At 46.0% G+C, this 17823-nt stretch overlaps 1 protein-coding gene across 6 annotated transcripts in view; it reads right to left on the bottom strand.

Moving 5' to 3' along the window:
* GUK1 (guanylate kinase 1) overlaps positions 1 to 17812 on the bottom strand; it is a 30482-nt gene extending 12670 nt beyond the window's left edge. Inside the window, exons 1-6 of one of the 6 annotated variants that reach the window (XM_072652926.1) lie at positions 17674 to 17739; positions 9427 to 9555; positions 6479 to 6553; positions 6059 to 6172; positions 3863 to 3904; positions 2754 to 2850 (exon numbers count right to left, since the gene is read on the bottom strand). In XM_072652926.1, the coding sequence (XP_072509027.1) occupies positions 2754 to 2850; positions 3863 to 3904; positions 6059 to 6170 (251 nt within the window). In that variant the 5' untranslated portion in view covers positions 6171 to 6172; positions 6479 to 6553; positions 9427 to 9555; positions 17674 to 17739. Of the gene's footprint in view, positions 1 to 2753; positions 2851 to 3862; positions 3905 to 6058; positions 6173 to 6478; positions 6554 to 9426; positions 9556 to 14924; positions 15368 to 17673 lie in introns of those variants that run through there. The other 5 variants (XM_072652946.1, XM_072652908.1, XM_072652936.1 and 2 more) reach the window with 5 other exon arrangements.
* Positions 17813 to 17823: the final 11 nt, after the last annotated feature.

The raw sequence follows: 17823 nt of genomic DNA on the forward strand, positions 1-17823 counted from the left end.
ACGAGAGAGCAAGGGGGAAAGGTCAGGGGAGAGGATAAGGGAAGGATCCTTGGAGGGGGCATAGGTTAAGTAATAGGAGGGGAAAGTATCAGGCAGAAGTAAAGTCAGGAGGGACAGAAAATAAGAGATTCATACAAATATAAAATAAAGCTCAGGAGTAGACTTTATTAGGGAAAAAAAGTAGGGGTAGGGATCATGATCTCAGACAGTGAGGGCTAAAAGAGATTTAGTCAAAAGAGAAAAATAGGGAAACTACACTACATTTCAGCCATATTAATCAATATTGTGTTAGACCATTTAAAATAACTAGACAGCATAAGGTTGGATGGAATATTGCTATGGTGAAGGAAATGATGAGTTGCTAGATTTAGAAAAATATGGAAAGATGTGGACTTAGAAAGGAAGCTGTTATGACCTTCAGAGAAACAGAGGCCAAACTATAGTACGGTCTTACAGAGATGAACGTGAATGTATATCTGCATGTCTATGATTATAGATTTCTGTGTTTATATATGTGTAAGTGTATGTCTACCTGCGTGTATATGTGCATATGAGTGTGTATATATATGAACATGTGTGTATGTGTGTATCTGCATTCAATCTCAGTCTTCTTGCGGGGGGGGGGGGGGGGGGGAGAAAAGAGGTAAAAAGAACAAAGTAAAAAGTACAGCAGAGAATAAAATAAACCCTGAAGGGAAGGAAAGAAAAGCCAGGCAGTTCTGAACACAACGTGCTGTATTTATTACATAGGCTTTCTTGCAATAGAAATTTACTGCTTTATATTTTGAATCCTCTTACGTTCTGCTGTGCAAATGGCAATATCTTCCCCCTTTCTCTTATTTTGTCCTTGTTTGTTTCTTTTTTTAATTTTGTATTTAAGTTCAAAATAAACAAATTTGCCAAAAAAAAAAAAAAAAAGACTACATACGCCCGTCCGTTTCCCACCCGCTGCTTCCCGGGGCCAAAGGGAAGTTCATCGAGTTCTTCTACATGAAGCACCTCTCGTATTTAAGACACCCCAGCATCCCTTCTAAGCTTCCTCCTCCTCTCTACTGCAAAATTCCCTCTCTAGGCGCTTCAAGGGATGCTCATTCAGCATATTCTCCAACCCTTTTGCTGCTGGCTAGTAAGAAGTATCTTCTAGACACACTCCAGCTTGTCTATGCCTCATTTCAGCTGTGGTGCCCAGATCCCAATGCAGAGCCCAGGCCCAGCTAACAGAACAGTCACCTCCCCCATTCAAGATACTACACTTCTCTTGATCAGGACTAGAAGAGCACTGGCTTTTCAGATGACATGTCATGTGGCTCACAACCTGTATCCAAGCAGAAAAACACTCCACGATATCCCCAATAAGGGGTCATCTGGGTCTCTGTGACAGGACACTTGATTTAACTAGGACGAGGTGGGTATCTTCCTCTCCTTTCTTTCTCTGTCCTCTATTTCTCTCTCTGTCTCTCCCTCCTGTCTCCTTCCTTTTCTCTCTCCCTCTCTTCCCAATCCTGTCCCCCCACAACCCTTCCTCTCTCCCCTCTTTCCTTCTCTCTCATTTCTCTCTCCTCCCAACCCTTTCTCTTTCTTCTCCAATTCTTCCTTCCTTTCTCTCTCCCTCTCTATCCCTTTATCATCCCTCCCCTTGTTTGCATGAGCACCCACCACACACAGTCTCCCCAAAGTTCTGTAGCTCAGTGCTCCCAAGCTCAAATGATCCACCAGCTTCCCAACAGCAGGGATTATAGATTCCCCCTGCACCACCACAGCCAGCCACAGGAGTCCCACACCCCACCAGGGATAGAAGATCATTGCTAGATGGCACTGCTCAGGAGTTTCTCTTTGAGGTACCTGAATCACTGTCAGTCTGTTCACTATCACCCTATCACTGCATGGTTTTATGCAGAGCTGACAAGGGAGCAATCAGAGGGGTGGGGGTGGGGGGTGGGGTAGGGATAAGAGGGCAGGAATTTGCATAGTCCCAAGAGCCAAGGGATGGAAAAGTTTTCCAGTATCTTCACCTCTGGAAATAAAGTGACAGGGAACTCCTAAAACTTTTCACTTCTGAGTGGCTCCAGGTGTTAGCAAGTTTTTCCTTACACTAAGCCAAAATCTTCCGCAGTTCCCCCCACACCCTCCTTAACTATACCCTTTGAGGTCAAGCAGAATCCATCAATAAGCACTTTTCAAGAACCCACAACAGTATGTCCCAGGCATTTGTGGGTACCATGACAGGAGAAACAACGGTCCCTGCTCTCAAGAGCTTTCCTTCCATCATGGGACGCAGCATGGACAGGCAGAAATAAACACTAGGCTAAATTCGAGGATGCTAAATTCGAGCATTGGAGGGAGGGAGACCGGAGTCCATTTGAGGTACAGGTGAAAGCCAGAACAAAGGCATGGAAAGAGATGGGAGACAAATGTTATGTACTACCAACGATGAGCAAATAAACATAATCTTTCTTCCACACGACAGCCCTTGAGATAGACACCTGACAAGAGCTTTGGCAGATTTTCTTCTTCTAGCTAAACACTCTCGATTCTATAGACAGGGCAGGTGAATGGAACAGCACCTTTGTACACTAACGAGAGTAGGCCAGACTTGGTTGTAACACCATCCCCAAGGGCCACAGTTCAGGCTCCCCACATTGGTGAGCTAAGATGGAGCAACGTTCGGCCAAATTTTCCATGCAAGAGAATCTGTTTAGTCAGTCTGATATTCCCACAGGAAGGTCTCGGCAGGCAAGTAAGCTGACGCCTACCTTGTCCCATACATGTTCCCTGAGAATTCAGCGTGTTCGATGAATTCTCCAGCGTCTATGTCTCTCTGCATCTCTTCCCTCGTCACAAAGTGATAATCTGGAACAAACACGGGCAAAATGGAAAAGTCCACTGACAGTTGGGCTCCACTTCTGCTCCCCTCTTCCTATCCCTATCATTTTTTACAAACCAGCAAGTTAGGAGCAAGGTCCAAAGCCAGTCTGGATTCTAGAACTCTTCTACACTTCCTTCTCTGACATCTTCCATTTCACAGTAAACTAACATTTATGGGTGACTCCTAGAGTGTCCTGATCTGGGAGTCTTTTGGGGAGATGAGATAAACTCTTCACGACAGAGAGAGTGCTGGATTAGGAGTCGGAGGCCCCAGAGTCCAGGTACAAGCCTGCCACTTGTTCTCCTGATCCCCCACTAATCCCCTACTTAAACTCTCTTGCCCTGCTAAGCTAGCATGTTGGATGCTTGTTGAGGAGGGAGGGCAGAGAATGCTGGATTAAGTCAGGAGGCTTGAGTTCAAGACCCAGCTCCTGCCACTGCACAGACCATCTCCCCTCATCCCCATGGGCCATGGAGAGTTGAGCCTCTGTCTGGATAGTCACCCTTCTGAGGACAGTGACACATGCAACTTCATGAGAATGGGAATTGCAGTGAAGAGGCCATAAAACCACCTTCTACGTGTATTCCTGTATCCTTCATCTATGAAAATGCTGTCATTATGTTGTAAGACCAACATCTACCCCATGCAGGTCAGTCTACTTGGCATACTGTGCAACAGAAGAACTGAATGTGAAACTTTATCTGTGTTCTTTTTGAACCTCACAGACCCAATGCAGGATACACGTGGGTACTAAAGATAATGACTGAACTGAACTGAAAGGGTAAGGTACACACTGGGTGGGAGGAAATGGAAGATGGAGACAAAGTCCAGAAGGAAGGGAAACCTGAGGCCCTATCCCAAGACTATAGGTCTCCCAAGCTCTAGCTTACATGTCCTCCACTGGGGGGGATCCACCCACTGCTAGGACTAGGAAAAGGATGCATTGTGGGTAATGGGACCTTTTTCTATAATCAGCAGATAACGAGGTATACCGACCTTTGCCATTTTCTTCTCCAGGTCTTGGGCTCCTTGTGGTATCTGCAACAAAGCATGCTAATGACTCACTCTGGAGACTCAAAACCTAGATCCCCTGTAGGCCTCCCCCATAGCATTAACAAGTCATCAAGAGGCCACCAGCTCTGAGGGAGCATTCTGCCCTCATCAGTCACGGGAAAGGAACTATGGTATATGCCATGGGATAGCAGAATGAGTACTGAAGGAATCAGGAGACCTGAGTTCTAATACTGGCTCATATTAACTATGTGCCCCAGAGCAACTCAACACTGGGTGTTCCATTTTTTCAAGGGGAAAACAAAGGAGTTAGATGAAGTCATTTCTAAGGTCTCACCTGGGTTTCTACCTTAACTTTAATACTGTACGCAGTGTCTCAAAAGTCTTAGTGTTGTTCTCTGTGTTATATTCTAAAATTCCTCCCCCACCTCTAACTTTCAGTGTGCTAAGAGTCCCCACATCAGCCATTTCAACTTTCATATTCCATGGAGCTCTCTAGGGTAGAGTTAGGTATGGGGGGAGGGGCGGGGTTGGGGGAAGGTAGCCCTGAGAGGCCTTGGCAAAGCTTAGGTAGGCTGGTTTCTTTGCTCCATCTAAGCTCTGGCGCAGCCTGGATCTAGGGAGAGCAGGGGCAAGAAGCCATGGCAATTGAGGGGTCCATTTACTTGTGGCTTCCAAAGGGATCTGAGTACCAAAAATGGCCAAGAGTCCCTCATTATCCAGGAGTACCTCCGTGTGCACTGGTCCTAACCCTTATAGTTATTCAACGTGAGCAGGGATGAGGTGCTCTGGTTAACTGAGCCTTCTTCTCAGGTGACAGGTATGTGTACTGTGCCTCAATGAAATATGTTTAGAATTCACTTATGTAATGCTTCCACCAGTGTTCCCTGATGGCTCCTCATGGTGTGGGGGTTCCCTAAAGCCTAGTCAGCTGACTCAGGGCATCAGATGCTCCCCAGGTGGACAGACCTCAAGTATGGCCCCAGTAACAGTCCTATCCATCCCTGGGGACCACCCTACCCAAGTGAGAAAAGCCTCACTACCATGGGACAAAGTCTGTGGCTACAGTTTCCATCTGTCAAGGTAGGGACCACAGCCGCAGGCAGGACTCATGGGAAAGATGACTAATAGTAAGAATAATAGTAGCCAGCATCACACAGCGCTCTAAAGTTTGCACAATGCTTTAGCCATATGATCTCATTTGGTCCTCACAACAACCCTGGGAGGCAGGTGCTATTAATATCCCCATTTCAGAGATGGGGAATCTAAGGCAACGAAGGTTAAGTGGCTTGCCCAGCCAGGGTCAAATGGCTAGTAAGTGTCTGAAGCAGGATTTGAACTTGGATTCAAATCAACTGTAGGCCCAGTGTTCTACCCACTACACTACCTTGCTGCCTTCTTGAAGTACTAAAGAGGTGAGTGGAAAGAGAGTCAGGCCTGAATCCCAGTTCTGGAAGCCCTCTCTGTGATGCTAGACAAGTCCCTTTCCCTTGCTGGGCCTCTGATCTCTCTCCTGTCAACGCAGGATGGGTGGGCAGAGCAGGTGCTTGCTCTCTTAAGCCTTTAGGACAGGCCCCTGCCCTGCTCAGGCAGAGGGGGCAGCAGCAGGCACAGATGCCAGGCCATCAAGGCAACTCAGTAAAACTATCTCCTGTGGGATGCCCTGCAGCAATGGAGGCTGTATCGACATGAAATCGGGAATCCTTGAAACATGCAAGACAGACCCATGTGAGCTGTACAGTTGGGAGTCAGGGGAAGCGAGGAAGCAGAGACAGGGAGTGTAGATGGATGGTGTCCTTCCGGCAGAGGCTTCCAGACTCCAGGGGGCAGCTCTACAAGCCAGCAGGGCTCTGGAGGAGGAAGTCTCCTTTGGAGAGGAAGGGGTTATTACAGTAAACTCTCCTCTTCACAGCCAAGGTTTTCCCCTCTGGCTTTGTTCTCAAACCTTCTTTATACTATGGGCTGGAGGCTGGCAGGAATGGGAGTCATTTTTCCCTAAGAGTCCCAGGATCTTACCCCTCTCATTTGCACGCAGAGCCCCACATTATCCAAGGGGCAGCTGGTCTCACCTCTGTGGTAAAGTCAGTGAAGAAAAATGACCAGTGGCCTCCCTTCTGCTGGGCAGCCCCTAACTCTACTCCACATTTGACCTCTCACCTCCAATCAGCCAAATATACTCACGGGAGACACTGAAGCCAAAAATGTTGCCATATTCTTGAAGAAGTTTTTTCAACAAGGTGCTTTTCCCAGCACCTGATGGTCCACTGAGAACAACTGGCCTTGGTCCCGTCATCCCTAGAGGGAGGGAGAAGGGAAGAGAAGGAAAGGAAGATACAAGGGAAGGAGGAGAGGAAAAAGGACATGGGAGATAGCAAAGAGGAAAAGAGGGAGAGAAGAGACAGAAAGGAAAAGAGGAATAAGAGAAAATGGAGAGAAAAGGAAGGGGAAGAAAGAATGGAAAGAGGAGGGAGAAAGGCGACAAGGAAGGTGAGGGAGAGGAGAGACAGAAGCATAGGGGATGAGAGAAGAGCAAAGTTTTAACTTGGGGGTGGCCACCTGGTTCTCAGACTTCTGTTAGATAACTCCCCCTCATGTCCTCACCTTTCCCAATTCCCAAGGCCAGGGGACTTCCTCCAGGGCTTAGCTGGCAGGAGAATGACACCGGTCCCAACTGCACTAATTAAATTGGGCACATTCAATTAAACAAATATTGACATGCCTACTATGGAAAAAGTCCTAGGGACAAATCAATAACGACTGAAGAACTTAGACTCAAATGGGGAGAAAGACGTGAACAAAAATTATGACACAAGGGAGAATGAGCTAAGTGTAAGGGTGAGAACTGAGCAAAATGCTAGGAGAAGTTGGTTTTCCTCAGCACAAACACACATGCTCATTCTCTCTCTTCCTCTCCCCCTTTTTCCCTCTCTCTCTCTCTCTCTTCCTGTCTTTAGTCCCCTTTCTTTAGGGAACAAGCTGTTTTAACATCATATTCTGTTCTCCCCTTCCCATATTCATACTGTACTTACAAATTCCTCCCTGATGAATGGCTTTTTAAGAAATAAAAACCTGCAACGGATGCCTTCTGCAATCCAGCTCCAGCCTACCTTGCTCTTCCTGTCCTCCTCCCTTCTCTAGTCTAACTCTGATCACACCACATCTCATACTTCCATCAGATCCTCCAGCAATGCCCCACTCCTCCTACCAAGTTGTCCCCCAACTACAGTTCTTGAAGTCGGTCTCTCCATTCAACTCCATGAGCCTTCCCAGCTGAAATGTAGCCTCTCTCACAAACTTCTCAGGTCAATTTTTTTGCATTTCTCCTTTGAGTCTGCCAAGAAGAACCTTAGGGTTGATCTGGCAACCCTGTCATTTTTGCAGCAGAGATGTAAGCATCTCATGTCCCCACCCAGCTGAGAGCTCCCTTTGTATTCCTAGCACAGGAGATACTTAATGTTTGTTGAGTTGGATTAAAAAGAAAATTGCTGGGATCCTCTACTGCTTCACCGGTCCCTGTCTCTGGAGGCTGTCAAGGGCAAAAAAAAAAGCTTCCATATTTAGCTCCATTCCTGAGCTCTCAGGTGCCTTCATTTGCTGACAGCCTCCGCTCTTCATCTGCCTTTTCTGGTAGGAGTACACCGACTACTCACCCCTGCCCCATTCCCAGCATGGGCTGCACTTACTTCTTATTTCAGACCCCTCTGACAATGTTAGATATGTTTCTAGGTAAAAATAGCCTGCTCTTGGTCAGAGAGCTCAGGAGACAACAAAAGAAAGACTCCTGGAGCTGGGCTGGGCTGAACCTTAAAATCCAGATGGGATATCTTAGAAGAGCCAATGAGCACTTCCTGTCAGGGTCTTAGCCTAAGCGGCTCTGCTTTGAGCCCTGCTGGTCTTATTCCTAAACCTCTTGAGGATAAGTTGTCACCAGCTTTTAAAAAGTCTGCTCCTCTCCACCTGCTGAACTCCTTTTCTTCCCTGATTCTCACCACAAGAAAAGTGAAGTAAGCTTTTCCTCCTCAAATTGTCCACTTTGTCCGGGTCTCTCCCTTTGCCCCCATCACATTCTGCCTTGTAGTATGATTATTCATTTAAGGTTGTCTAATATTGTATATCCCTACCCCCGCCCCCTTCTGCCCCCATTAGACTTGTGACACTTTTCATTTTTACACCCTTAGAATCTCTGAACTTGGTATATGTTTAATAAATGTTTGTAGAACACAATTCATCCACTCAGCAAGTATTTCCTGAGGACTTAATGTGGGCAAGACACCGTGGGAGGGCACAAATATATGAAGTTTATCATCTAATAGGGGAAATCAGAAGATGACAGAAGGTCAGAGCCAGAAGGGGCCTTCAGGACCACCCAACTAAATCCCTTCATTTTACAAAGAAAGAAACTGAGATCCAGAGAGGAGAAAGGACTAGACTGGGTCTCACAGATAATAAGTGACAGCTGGGATTCTGGCCCAGGTTTTCTACTGTGGTCCAGGACTCTTTTCACCACATGACACATTAAGCAAATAATCACAATCCAAGGGAGGAGGGACATGATGTGCTACATGCTAAGCACCATGACCTGGTGCAGATCAAGAGCTATGGGATCCACTGGGGATGGTGGGCACATTGTAGTACATGAAAATGATGGAAGAAATGGCTAATACGAGAGTACAGAGAGACAAGGAAAGTGACACAAGGAAGATCAGAAAAACAATATACAAGGGCCATGATGATATAAACGGAAAGAACAAACACCACAAACCAACTCCAGATGAATGAGTGCCATGAGACGACACAGAACAAACTTGGCCCCAAAGAAGAAACAGGAGAAGCTCTCCCGCTGCTGTCCGGCAGAGGAGTCCCATGGGGTGGACACTGAATGTGTAATATCAGAGTTTTGTCAACATGGGGATCAGTTTTACTGATTTTTTCCCTCTTCTTTCTTTAAAGTCCCATAAGGTACGGTTTTCTGGCAGGGGGAAGGGGAGACACACAAGGGGAAATCCAGGCAATGTAAACAGAAAGAGAGCAATAAAAATGACTGGAAAGAACAGCAGGACTTCAAGGGGGGGTGGGGTTATCTGGTTCTAGGCTTCTGAAAAAGATGGCGTTTGGGGTAGATCTGGAAGGATCTATGGGATTTTTCCAAATAAGTGAGAAAAAGAGACAGCTCTAAAGTTCTATGAGGATTCTACCTCTTCATGTGACATGGGATAGGAGGGTGGTACTTATAACCTACTTTACCCAGAGATGATACCAACCTAGTGTTTGTAGAGTGGTTTGTGTGTGTGCATTAACCAATTTTATCTTCGTAACCACTCCCTATGAGGAGGTTAAAAAAGCATGCCCAGAATTCTGCAGGGTGGAAAGAGAGGGTCACCACAACTCACTTGCTCTCGGCATTATGGAATATTCCTACTGGTCACAGACTTATACACTCTCAGAGCTATAAGAGCCTGTCCAGAATTGAATGTATTTATTTTCCAGGTATGGAAACATCGGCTCAGAGGGTTTTTAAGGGATCTGACCAAAGTCTCAGAGCTAGTTACATAAATAACTTGGGTGTCCTCACTCCAGGCCCAGGGTCCGTGTCACCAAACAATGCTGTCTCCTGTCGGCATTGCTTTCCAGTCTCCCAAGCACTGTTATGTACAATCTCTCATTTGGTCAAGATGTCCCTGCAATGGAGAAACACAGGGCAGGGATGACTCTTCCATCTGACAGAAGAATCTGTACTAAGCCTGTGACTTTGCCTTTCTAAGCAGCTGTGGCCTGCTCGGAGGCCCTGGAGCACAGGAAAGGCCGTGTCTCCAACACTGGATACTGTCTTGAATTTTCAAATCAGATATGTTTGGTTTTTATTCTTTTGCTGGCTCACATTTCTACAGTGTGTGCTTTCTAATTTACAACACCTTTTCCTTACAACAATCTTGTGTAGCAGGTAGAATTCATCTGAATTTCCTCATCAGTTCAATCAGAAGACATTTTCTTTTCTCTATAAGATAATCCACCCTGCTTGCCACCACCCGATTCCAGAAAAGTTCACTATTTTGATCATATCATTCCCTTTCACCAAAACCTTCAATGGTTTCCTCTTAGCCCTCGTGTGGTCTCCAAGTTCTCTTATACTTCTAACATTTTCTTATTCCAAACTCTTGAGCCTGACCTTCAAGGCTTCTACCATGTGACTCTAAGATAACTTTCTAGGTTTATCTCCTATCAGTCCCCCAAATCCACCTTCCACTCTCAAGAAAGGAAAGCTGTTGCCTCATTTTGCCCAGGGGACATCCGGCACATTTTTTGTCTCCAGGGCTTTGCATCTCCTATGGAAATGCTCAAGAATGCCTACCCAAATCCTCTGGAGCTTTCAAGGCCCAGCTTAAATTCCACATCCGACAAGAAGCCTTCCCTGACCATCCTAGTCAACAACAATCTCATACTGTATGAACCACTTAGTTAACACTTTTCAATATTAAAAGATCTGTGAATTCATCAATTTGAGTACTTCCTTCACTGAAAAATACTGATGGAAATCACAAGGCTGCACTAAATGATCTCCAGAATCCCTTCCTTATGATGTTCAAAATGAGGGCTCTGATGTCCTGAAAATTTCAAGTATCTTCAGAATCCTCCAAGGAAGATTACGCCCAGGTCTCCATGTGGTAGTCAGTGAATTTTATTGGATGTGACTTCAATTCTTCTATTATCTGTGATTTCATTAGTATGGGTGGTCCTTCACAGAAAGATGTATCTCCTCCATGACTTGGCAGAGATACTATGGCAAAATAATTCATTACCCAGTGACTAACCTTCTAGTGATGAGCCTCCCTCTGTACACCTAGAGAGGGAGGTCTTTAAGAGGCAGTGTGGAGGGGGCACTGGATGCAAGAGTCAGCAAGTCAAATCCTGCTTCAGACACTGTATGTGTTCTTTGGGCAAGTCATTTAACCTTGACATGCCTCCATTTCCTCTTTCACAAAATGAGGGACTGGACTCAACTCCTAAGGTCCCTTCTTTCAGCTCTAAATCTGTGATCTGTGGCCCTGGGATGACAGGCAAACCTAGGCCTATTCTTAGTATCTACATCCCTGGTAAGGGATGTAGGTAAGCCCTGCCAGAATCTGAACTTTCTGGCCTAATCTTAGAAAGCCCACTGTCACACCCATGCCACAAGGACAATGTTAGTGAAGGTACCTGGTATTTGTCATTGAGTATCGGTAGTTGCCTCATCAAATGTACGTATTTTATATCTCTAACTAGATCACCAACTCCTTGAGGGCAGGAGGCAGGCTCTTTGCATGCTGAACACTGTCCAGAAGAGCCATCATCATATAGGATTATTACTCTTCAAGGATGCAGGATTACAATATCATGTGTCAGAACCCCACCAGGGCAAAGAGCAGTCCATCCACACTCAACAGACAATGGCTTAAGTGGATATGACTGAAAAAAATTAATCCCCTGGTGGCCAGCTCTGTGGTGATGAGCCCGTGAGCACGTAACTGGTCTAGTCCTTAGACACAGATGCCCTTTCAGAATGTGGTCTTCACTGGAAGTTTGTCCAACTTGGCAAAACCTGCCTCCTCTGATCACTTTTGGAATTCAGGGCATCATTATGTCAGGAAATAGTAACAGGGCCCTTTAGTGGGGGGCCTAACAGAACAGGCATCAATCAACGTTTGACTATCTGACAGAAATTCCATTGTGGCTGTGAACTTTTATCATGCTGTGCTATAAAAAGGGACATCACAGAGGGAAGTAGAAAAATGGGAAAGACTTTTTGCAATTAGTGTCTGTGATAAAGGCCTTATTCCTAAAATATATAGAGAACCGAGTCAAATGTACAAGAATACAAGTCATTCCCCAGTTGATAGTCAAAGGATAAGAACAGGCAGTTTTCAGAGGAAGAAATTAAAACTATCTAGAGTCATATGAAAAAATGCTCTAAATCATTATTGATTAGAGATGCAAATCAAAACAACTCTGAGGTACTACATCACACCTATCAGATTGGCTGACATGACAAAACAGGAAGATGATAAATGCTGGAGATGTGGGTGAGTCGGAACTCTAATTCATTGTTGGTGGAGCTGTGAGCTGATCCAACCATTCTGGAGAGCAATTTGGAACTATTCCCAAAGGGCTACAAACATGTGCATACCCTTTGACCTAGCAATATCACTTCTAGGACTGTATCCCTAAGAGATCATAAAAATGGGAAAGGGTCTCACATGTACAAAAAATATTTATATCAGCTCTCTTTGTGGTGACCAAAAACTGGAAATCAAGCAGATGCCCATCAATTGGGAAATGGCTGAACAAATTGTGGTATATGAATGAAATGGAATACTTTTGTGCTATAAGAAATGATGAACAGGAAGACTTCAGAGAAGCCCAGAAGGACTTATAATGAACTGATGCTGAGTGAAAGGAGCAGAACCAGGAGAACTTTATACACAGCAACTACCATAGTGTGTGAGGAATTTTTCTGGCAGACTTAGTACTTCATTGCAATGCAAGGACCTAAAAAGTTTCCAAAGAACTCTTCAGGCAAAATGCCATCCACATGCAGAGAAAGAACTATGGAACTGGAACGCAGAATGATGCAGACCATTTTCTCTTGTGTTTTGGTTTTTCTCATGGTTTCTCCCATTCATTTTAATTCTTCCATGCAACATGACTAAGGTGAAAATGTATTTAGTAAGAATGTATGTGTAGAACTCATATAAGACTGTACACCATCTCGGGGAGTGAGGGAGGAGGAGGGAGAGAAAATCTAAGATTTATGGAAGTAACTGTAAAAAACTGAAAACAAATTAATTTTTTAAAAAAGGGACATCACAGGGTACAAACATGAAGTCGGCTGAAGGAAGGCAGGAAAGTATGTGAAGGAAAAGTCATTCACTTCAGAGCAAACTCTCACTGACTTGCCCTGTGCAGTAAAGTAATTCCAGGAAGGCAGGTAAATCAGAATCTATTAAGCACTCTCTAACAGAATAATGCTAGAAGGGTGTTCAGTACACAAGACAAGTTTCCTACCTGGCAAGGACAAGGGCTGCTCCCTCCAGCAATGCTCACTTCAATTCCAAACTCTTAGCAAGGTCTTCCATTGCACACTCTTCCCTTCCTCAGCCCTTGACTAGGTGAGGCTCCTAACTGCTTCCCTGGTGTGGAGTGCCCTACTCCCTAAATGGAGGGGAACAAACCCTGCTGCTCTTGCAAGAATTTCATAACCAAGGGACCAATTTAGGGATAAAAAGATGTTGACATCTGATAGTGGTAGTGACCACCAGGACAGAGGTGGCCCCTAGAAAGTCAGTCCCCTAATTATAACAGGGGAAATAACAAGAAAATGGGAAAAGCTTCAATACCTCAGGTAGGCCTGGCCTCGGCTTCAAGGTCCTCATGTCCCTGGTGGGTCATCTATTTCTATTCTCTTGACCCTTCAGCATTGCAACCAGCCCACCCCGCCCTGCAGCCCAATTCAAAAAGGAATAAGACCAAGAAGTACCAATGGTCTCTGCCTGCCTGGCTGGGGGGAGGCACATGGTGGGCTCTGGGGGACCACGCAGGAAAACCTTGGTAACTCTATAGTTCTCATCTAGTGGGTGAGTAACAACTGCACAAGACCTAAATTGATACATGGCGAGTCATCGTCCCACCTTTGCCAATCTGATAATCCACTGCCCATGAACAAGATTTTTTACCTGGGACTTGAGAAAGAGATCTGAATCTGTTCCCTCCTGACTTGACCTTTCCAGTCATACTTCACATTTTCACATTCCAGCTAGACTGAATCACCTGCTATGACCAATTTAATCCCAACCTCTTTTACATCTTCCAGAAAGACTGGCTTCTGTGTCCTAGAACTAATTCTTCCTCTTCTCTGACTATTCAAAGTTTTTTTTCATTCAAGGCTCAACTTATATGGCCCTTCTTTCATGAAGCCTTACCTGATCTCCCAGCCCTTTATCACTATCATCCTATCTTCTAGCATACACACATGCACAAACACGTGTGTGTGTAAACACATATATTTACATATAGCCTACTCCCATATAAGATTATAAGATTCCTGAGGTTCCCAGCACCAGTCATATGGTCTTGGACACAGCAGGCAGTTAATGTTTGTTGAATTAATAGTAACTCATAGGGGGTGAAATTTTCAAACCCACCCAGAGCACACAGATGCCTTCTCCCAGTGCTGCCTTCTACGACACTGCAGGTAACATACAGCTTGGCATTTTTTTTTTTTCAAATTTCCTATGGACTGTTTGGCTGCAAAAGGACAAGTCTCAAATCCATCCTAAACTGAAATCAAGTATGTGCTAGGGAAAGATACTCATAGAGCCCAAAGGCCAGGAAAAAAACCCTACACATACTCCTAAATCTGCAGAGAAGCAACATGGTCATAGTCATTCAGGAAACTAAGAAGTATTAATTAAGCATTTACAATGTGCCAGGCACAGTGCTAAATTCTGAGGATCCAAAGAAAGACCAAAGATAGTCCCTGCCCTTGGAAAGCTCAGTCTAACGGGAGTGGCAATATGCAAATAACTGTGAACAAACAAACTCTACATAGGGTAACAGGACGTCAGACTGAGGGAAGGCACTAGAATAAAGAATGCTGTGCAAAGCCTTCTACAGAAGCCAGGAGGCTGAGATGAGCATCATTCCAGGGACAGAAGCTAGTCAGAGAAAATGCCCAGAGCCAGGAGACAGAGACTCTTGTTTGTGAAAGAGCAAGAAGGCTAGTGTCCTTGACTGAATAGTAGTGAGGTAGGGTTGATATCAAAGTCATAACCTTATAACCACATGCTTTGGTACTTTGGATAAACAGATTCTCTCTTAGGGTGAATGATATATAGATCCTACCAGATTCTATGCACCAGTAGATCAGGCTGTGTGATTTACCCATCTGGAACAGGAGGGCCCAGAACCAACGAACTCATGGGATGAGGTCTGTAGCTGGAAAGGACCTTGGAGAAGATGTATTCCAACCTACACATGTAAAGAAACTGGGGACCATAAAGGTTAACCCACTTACCCAAGGTCACCAAGGTAGAAAGGATATAAAACCAGTATTCTCACCACCATATTACACTTGTCATGGCTACGAGCTCTAACATTCTGTTGTAAGGTTATTCCATTTCTAACATTCTATGTTCTAAAGACTTCCAGCTCTGACATTGTATGTTCTACAGTTCCTTAGATCAGAGCAATGTGTCCTAAGCCAAATTATATTGGAGACCAGTAAAATTATCTACGTTTTCTACTGCCCAAACTTGTACTATGGGGAAACCCTAGCCTAAGAGTTTTCAGTTCAGGGGCTTAGGGAGAATGAGGGAACAGGCATTGGGAGGGCAGAGGAGGGTTTAGGGAGGAATTGCTTTTTCAGCCGACTGGAGTGATAAAGACCTTTGCCAGCGCGTGCAGGGGTGCAAGGAGAGTAAGCCACAACTGTTTGTACGGCAGCCTTTGCTGTGAGATCTGGCTGTTTTTCAGCTGGCTTTGCTTAAGTGTTTCTCATGTTAGGATTTGGTCAATTTCATGTCGAGGAGGATTTCATTTGGTAGAATTCCTGTTAAGGGAGGATTTGGGGGGCCAGGAATTGGTTAAAGGGAAATAATTTTGGTGTAAAAGCAAAGGCCAAAAGTAAAACTTTAACAAATAACAAGCTATAGCTTTGCATGGCAAAGGCAGTACATTTTTCAGCACTGTGTTCTTTTATCCAAAAATGGAAGTAACACAAGTTTATTCAATACCAGCCTTAACCCTCTCACTGCCCCAATGACCACCGCGACCAACTCAGCTCAGGAGAAAAGAAAAGATGGCATTTCTTTTACAAAAAAGGTTTTCCTTGTTGTTCCTACATCAGATTTAAGGGACTAGGTTAGAGGAGGAACTGAGAAAGAAGAAGAAATTCCTTTTAATTCATTTTTCAATCTATTCCCTTTTCAACTTCTCTTCCCAATCACTAAACTATTTTTGTGAATTTCCCAGCTTTAAGGTGTGGATGAATGGGTCAGAGGAGTGAGGCCGGGCATGCAAAACATGGCCAAATTCACATTAAACCAAACCAACCACCAAATAAGGACATGGCTAACCTTGTATCTCTAACCCAGTCTCTCCCTAGGGCTTCAGTTCTGAATCTCCAACTGTCCACAAGACATCTTTACCTGAATTTGCTACCAGCATGTACAAGTTAATATGGCCCAAAGTGAGTTTGGTCTCTGTCCCCTAAAACCTCTCTTTAGTTGACTCCTCTACCTCTGTTGTTGGTATTTCAGTCTTCCCAATTCCCCAAACTCAAATCCTTGGAGTTCCTTTCAGCTTTTCCCTATACCTCTTCCTCCATATCTAATATATTTCTTGCCTCTATACCCTCTTCTCCACTCTTGCTGGTACTACCCTTGTTCAGGCTCTGTCCCTTCTTACCTAAACTACTGTAAGCATCTAACTGGATGCTGCCTCCATTATCTTCTTCCCTTCAGACTACAGGGGAAAAAATTACACAAATGAAGTGCAAATAAAAGCACTTTGTAAACTGCTTTAATTGGTGTTATAAAAAGCCTTGATTGTAGCATCTGTAGGCCTTCACTATCTGGCATCTCAACACCCTTCTCACAAATTTTAGCCTCTCTTAGTTTTCCTAATATTCTTGGAATGGACAGACTCTCCATCCCTCTCTTCCTTTTGAATTCTCCTTCTGTCTTCAAGGTCCATCTCAGGTTTCAATTCCTAAAGGTCTCCGGTCTCCTGCTCTGCTCATCCAGGTCACAGGAAAGTCTCCTCGTATTTCTTACAGCCCTTGGCCTGAGCGCTTACATTGTATCAACTATTGCTGTAACATTGTATCAACTATTGCTGCATTTACAGGGGCTCTAACAGACGCGGGGAAGCAGACAGGGTCTGTCAGCCCTGCCCTGGACCATGCGAAAACTGGCTGCAGGAGCTGAGAATGTTTCACCTGGAGGGACCGCTGGGGCAGCCGTGACAGCTCTTTTCGGTGGTGAAAGGATACAGTCAGGAAGGGGCAGTTGGCTCTGTTTGATCTCTGAGGGCAGAACCGGGCACAACGGGCAGAAGCTGTCCCAGCACATTCGGCCTTGGCACTGGGAGGCACATTCTAGTAGGAAGAGCTATCCAAGAGTAGAGCTGGGGACCTGGTGCAGTGGCCCCACCGCGCTGAAGGCCCTCGAGCAAAGAAGGGGCCTGCCGCTGACCACGGACTAGATGCCGCCCCAGTCCTGGCTCACACAGGACACTTAGTTACCACGAGCTGAACTGAATCTTTCCCAATGTAACAACCACGGGGCAAAGCAAGACTTAGAGGAACTTCCTCGGGTTAAATTCAGCAGAGATGTGGGCCCTCTGAACAACAGAAACTAAGCGAATTAAGTCAGTTTCATTCTCCCTCCTGTGCCCAGGGCACAGGGCAGCGCTGGGGTACACAGCAGGCGCTTCATGCATGCATGCTGATTCTCCAAGACCACCTCGGTTCGGAGCCGCACAGATCGCTCACAGCGCCGGGGCCGGACGGCAGGACGACCACCCCCAAGGGCTCCTTCACCAGCCCCCGCCCTCGGACCCGTGGCCGCTCGGCCGGTCACGTCGGGCCCCCAGCCGCGGCTCCCTGAGCCCCGCGGGCGCGCGTGTCCCCTCCCGGCTCCCGTCCTCGGGGTCCCTCCACTGCCCCTGCCCGGCCCTTCCCGGCTCCGGGAAGCGGCGGGAGGGCACAGGAGACCCGCCGGTGTCCGGACGTCCATCCCCGCCCGCGTCGCTCGCGGCCTCACCTGCCGCCCGGGCTCCCACGGTGGAGGCGGAGGCCGCCGCTCTTCCCGCTGCTGCAGCCAGCTTCGGCCAGACGCGCCAGCTCATGAAGGCGGCCCCCAGGCGGAGTGCGGCCCCGCCCCCTGCGGCGGGCCCCGCCCTCCCACGTCATC

Source organism: Notamacropus eugenii, chromosome 1 (assembly GCF_028372415.1).
Source record: "Notamacropus eugenii isolate mMacEug1 chromosome 1, mMacEug1.pri_v2, whole genome shotgun sequence".
Taxonomy (NCBI): domain Eukaryota; kingdom Metazoa; phylum Chordata; class Mammalia; order Diprotodontia; family Macropodidae; genus Notamacropus; species Notamacropus eugenii.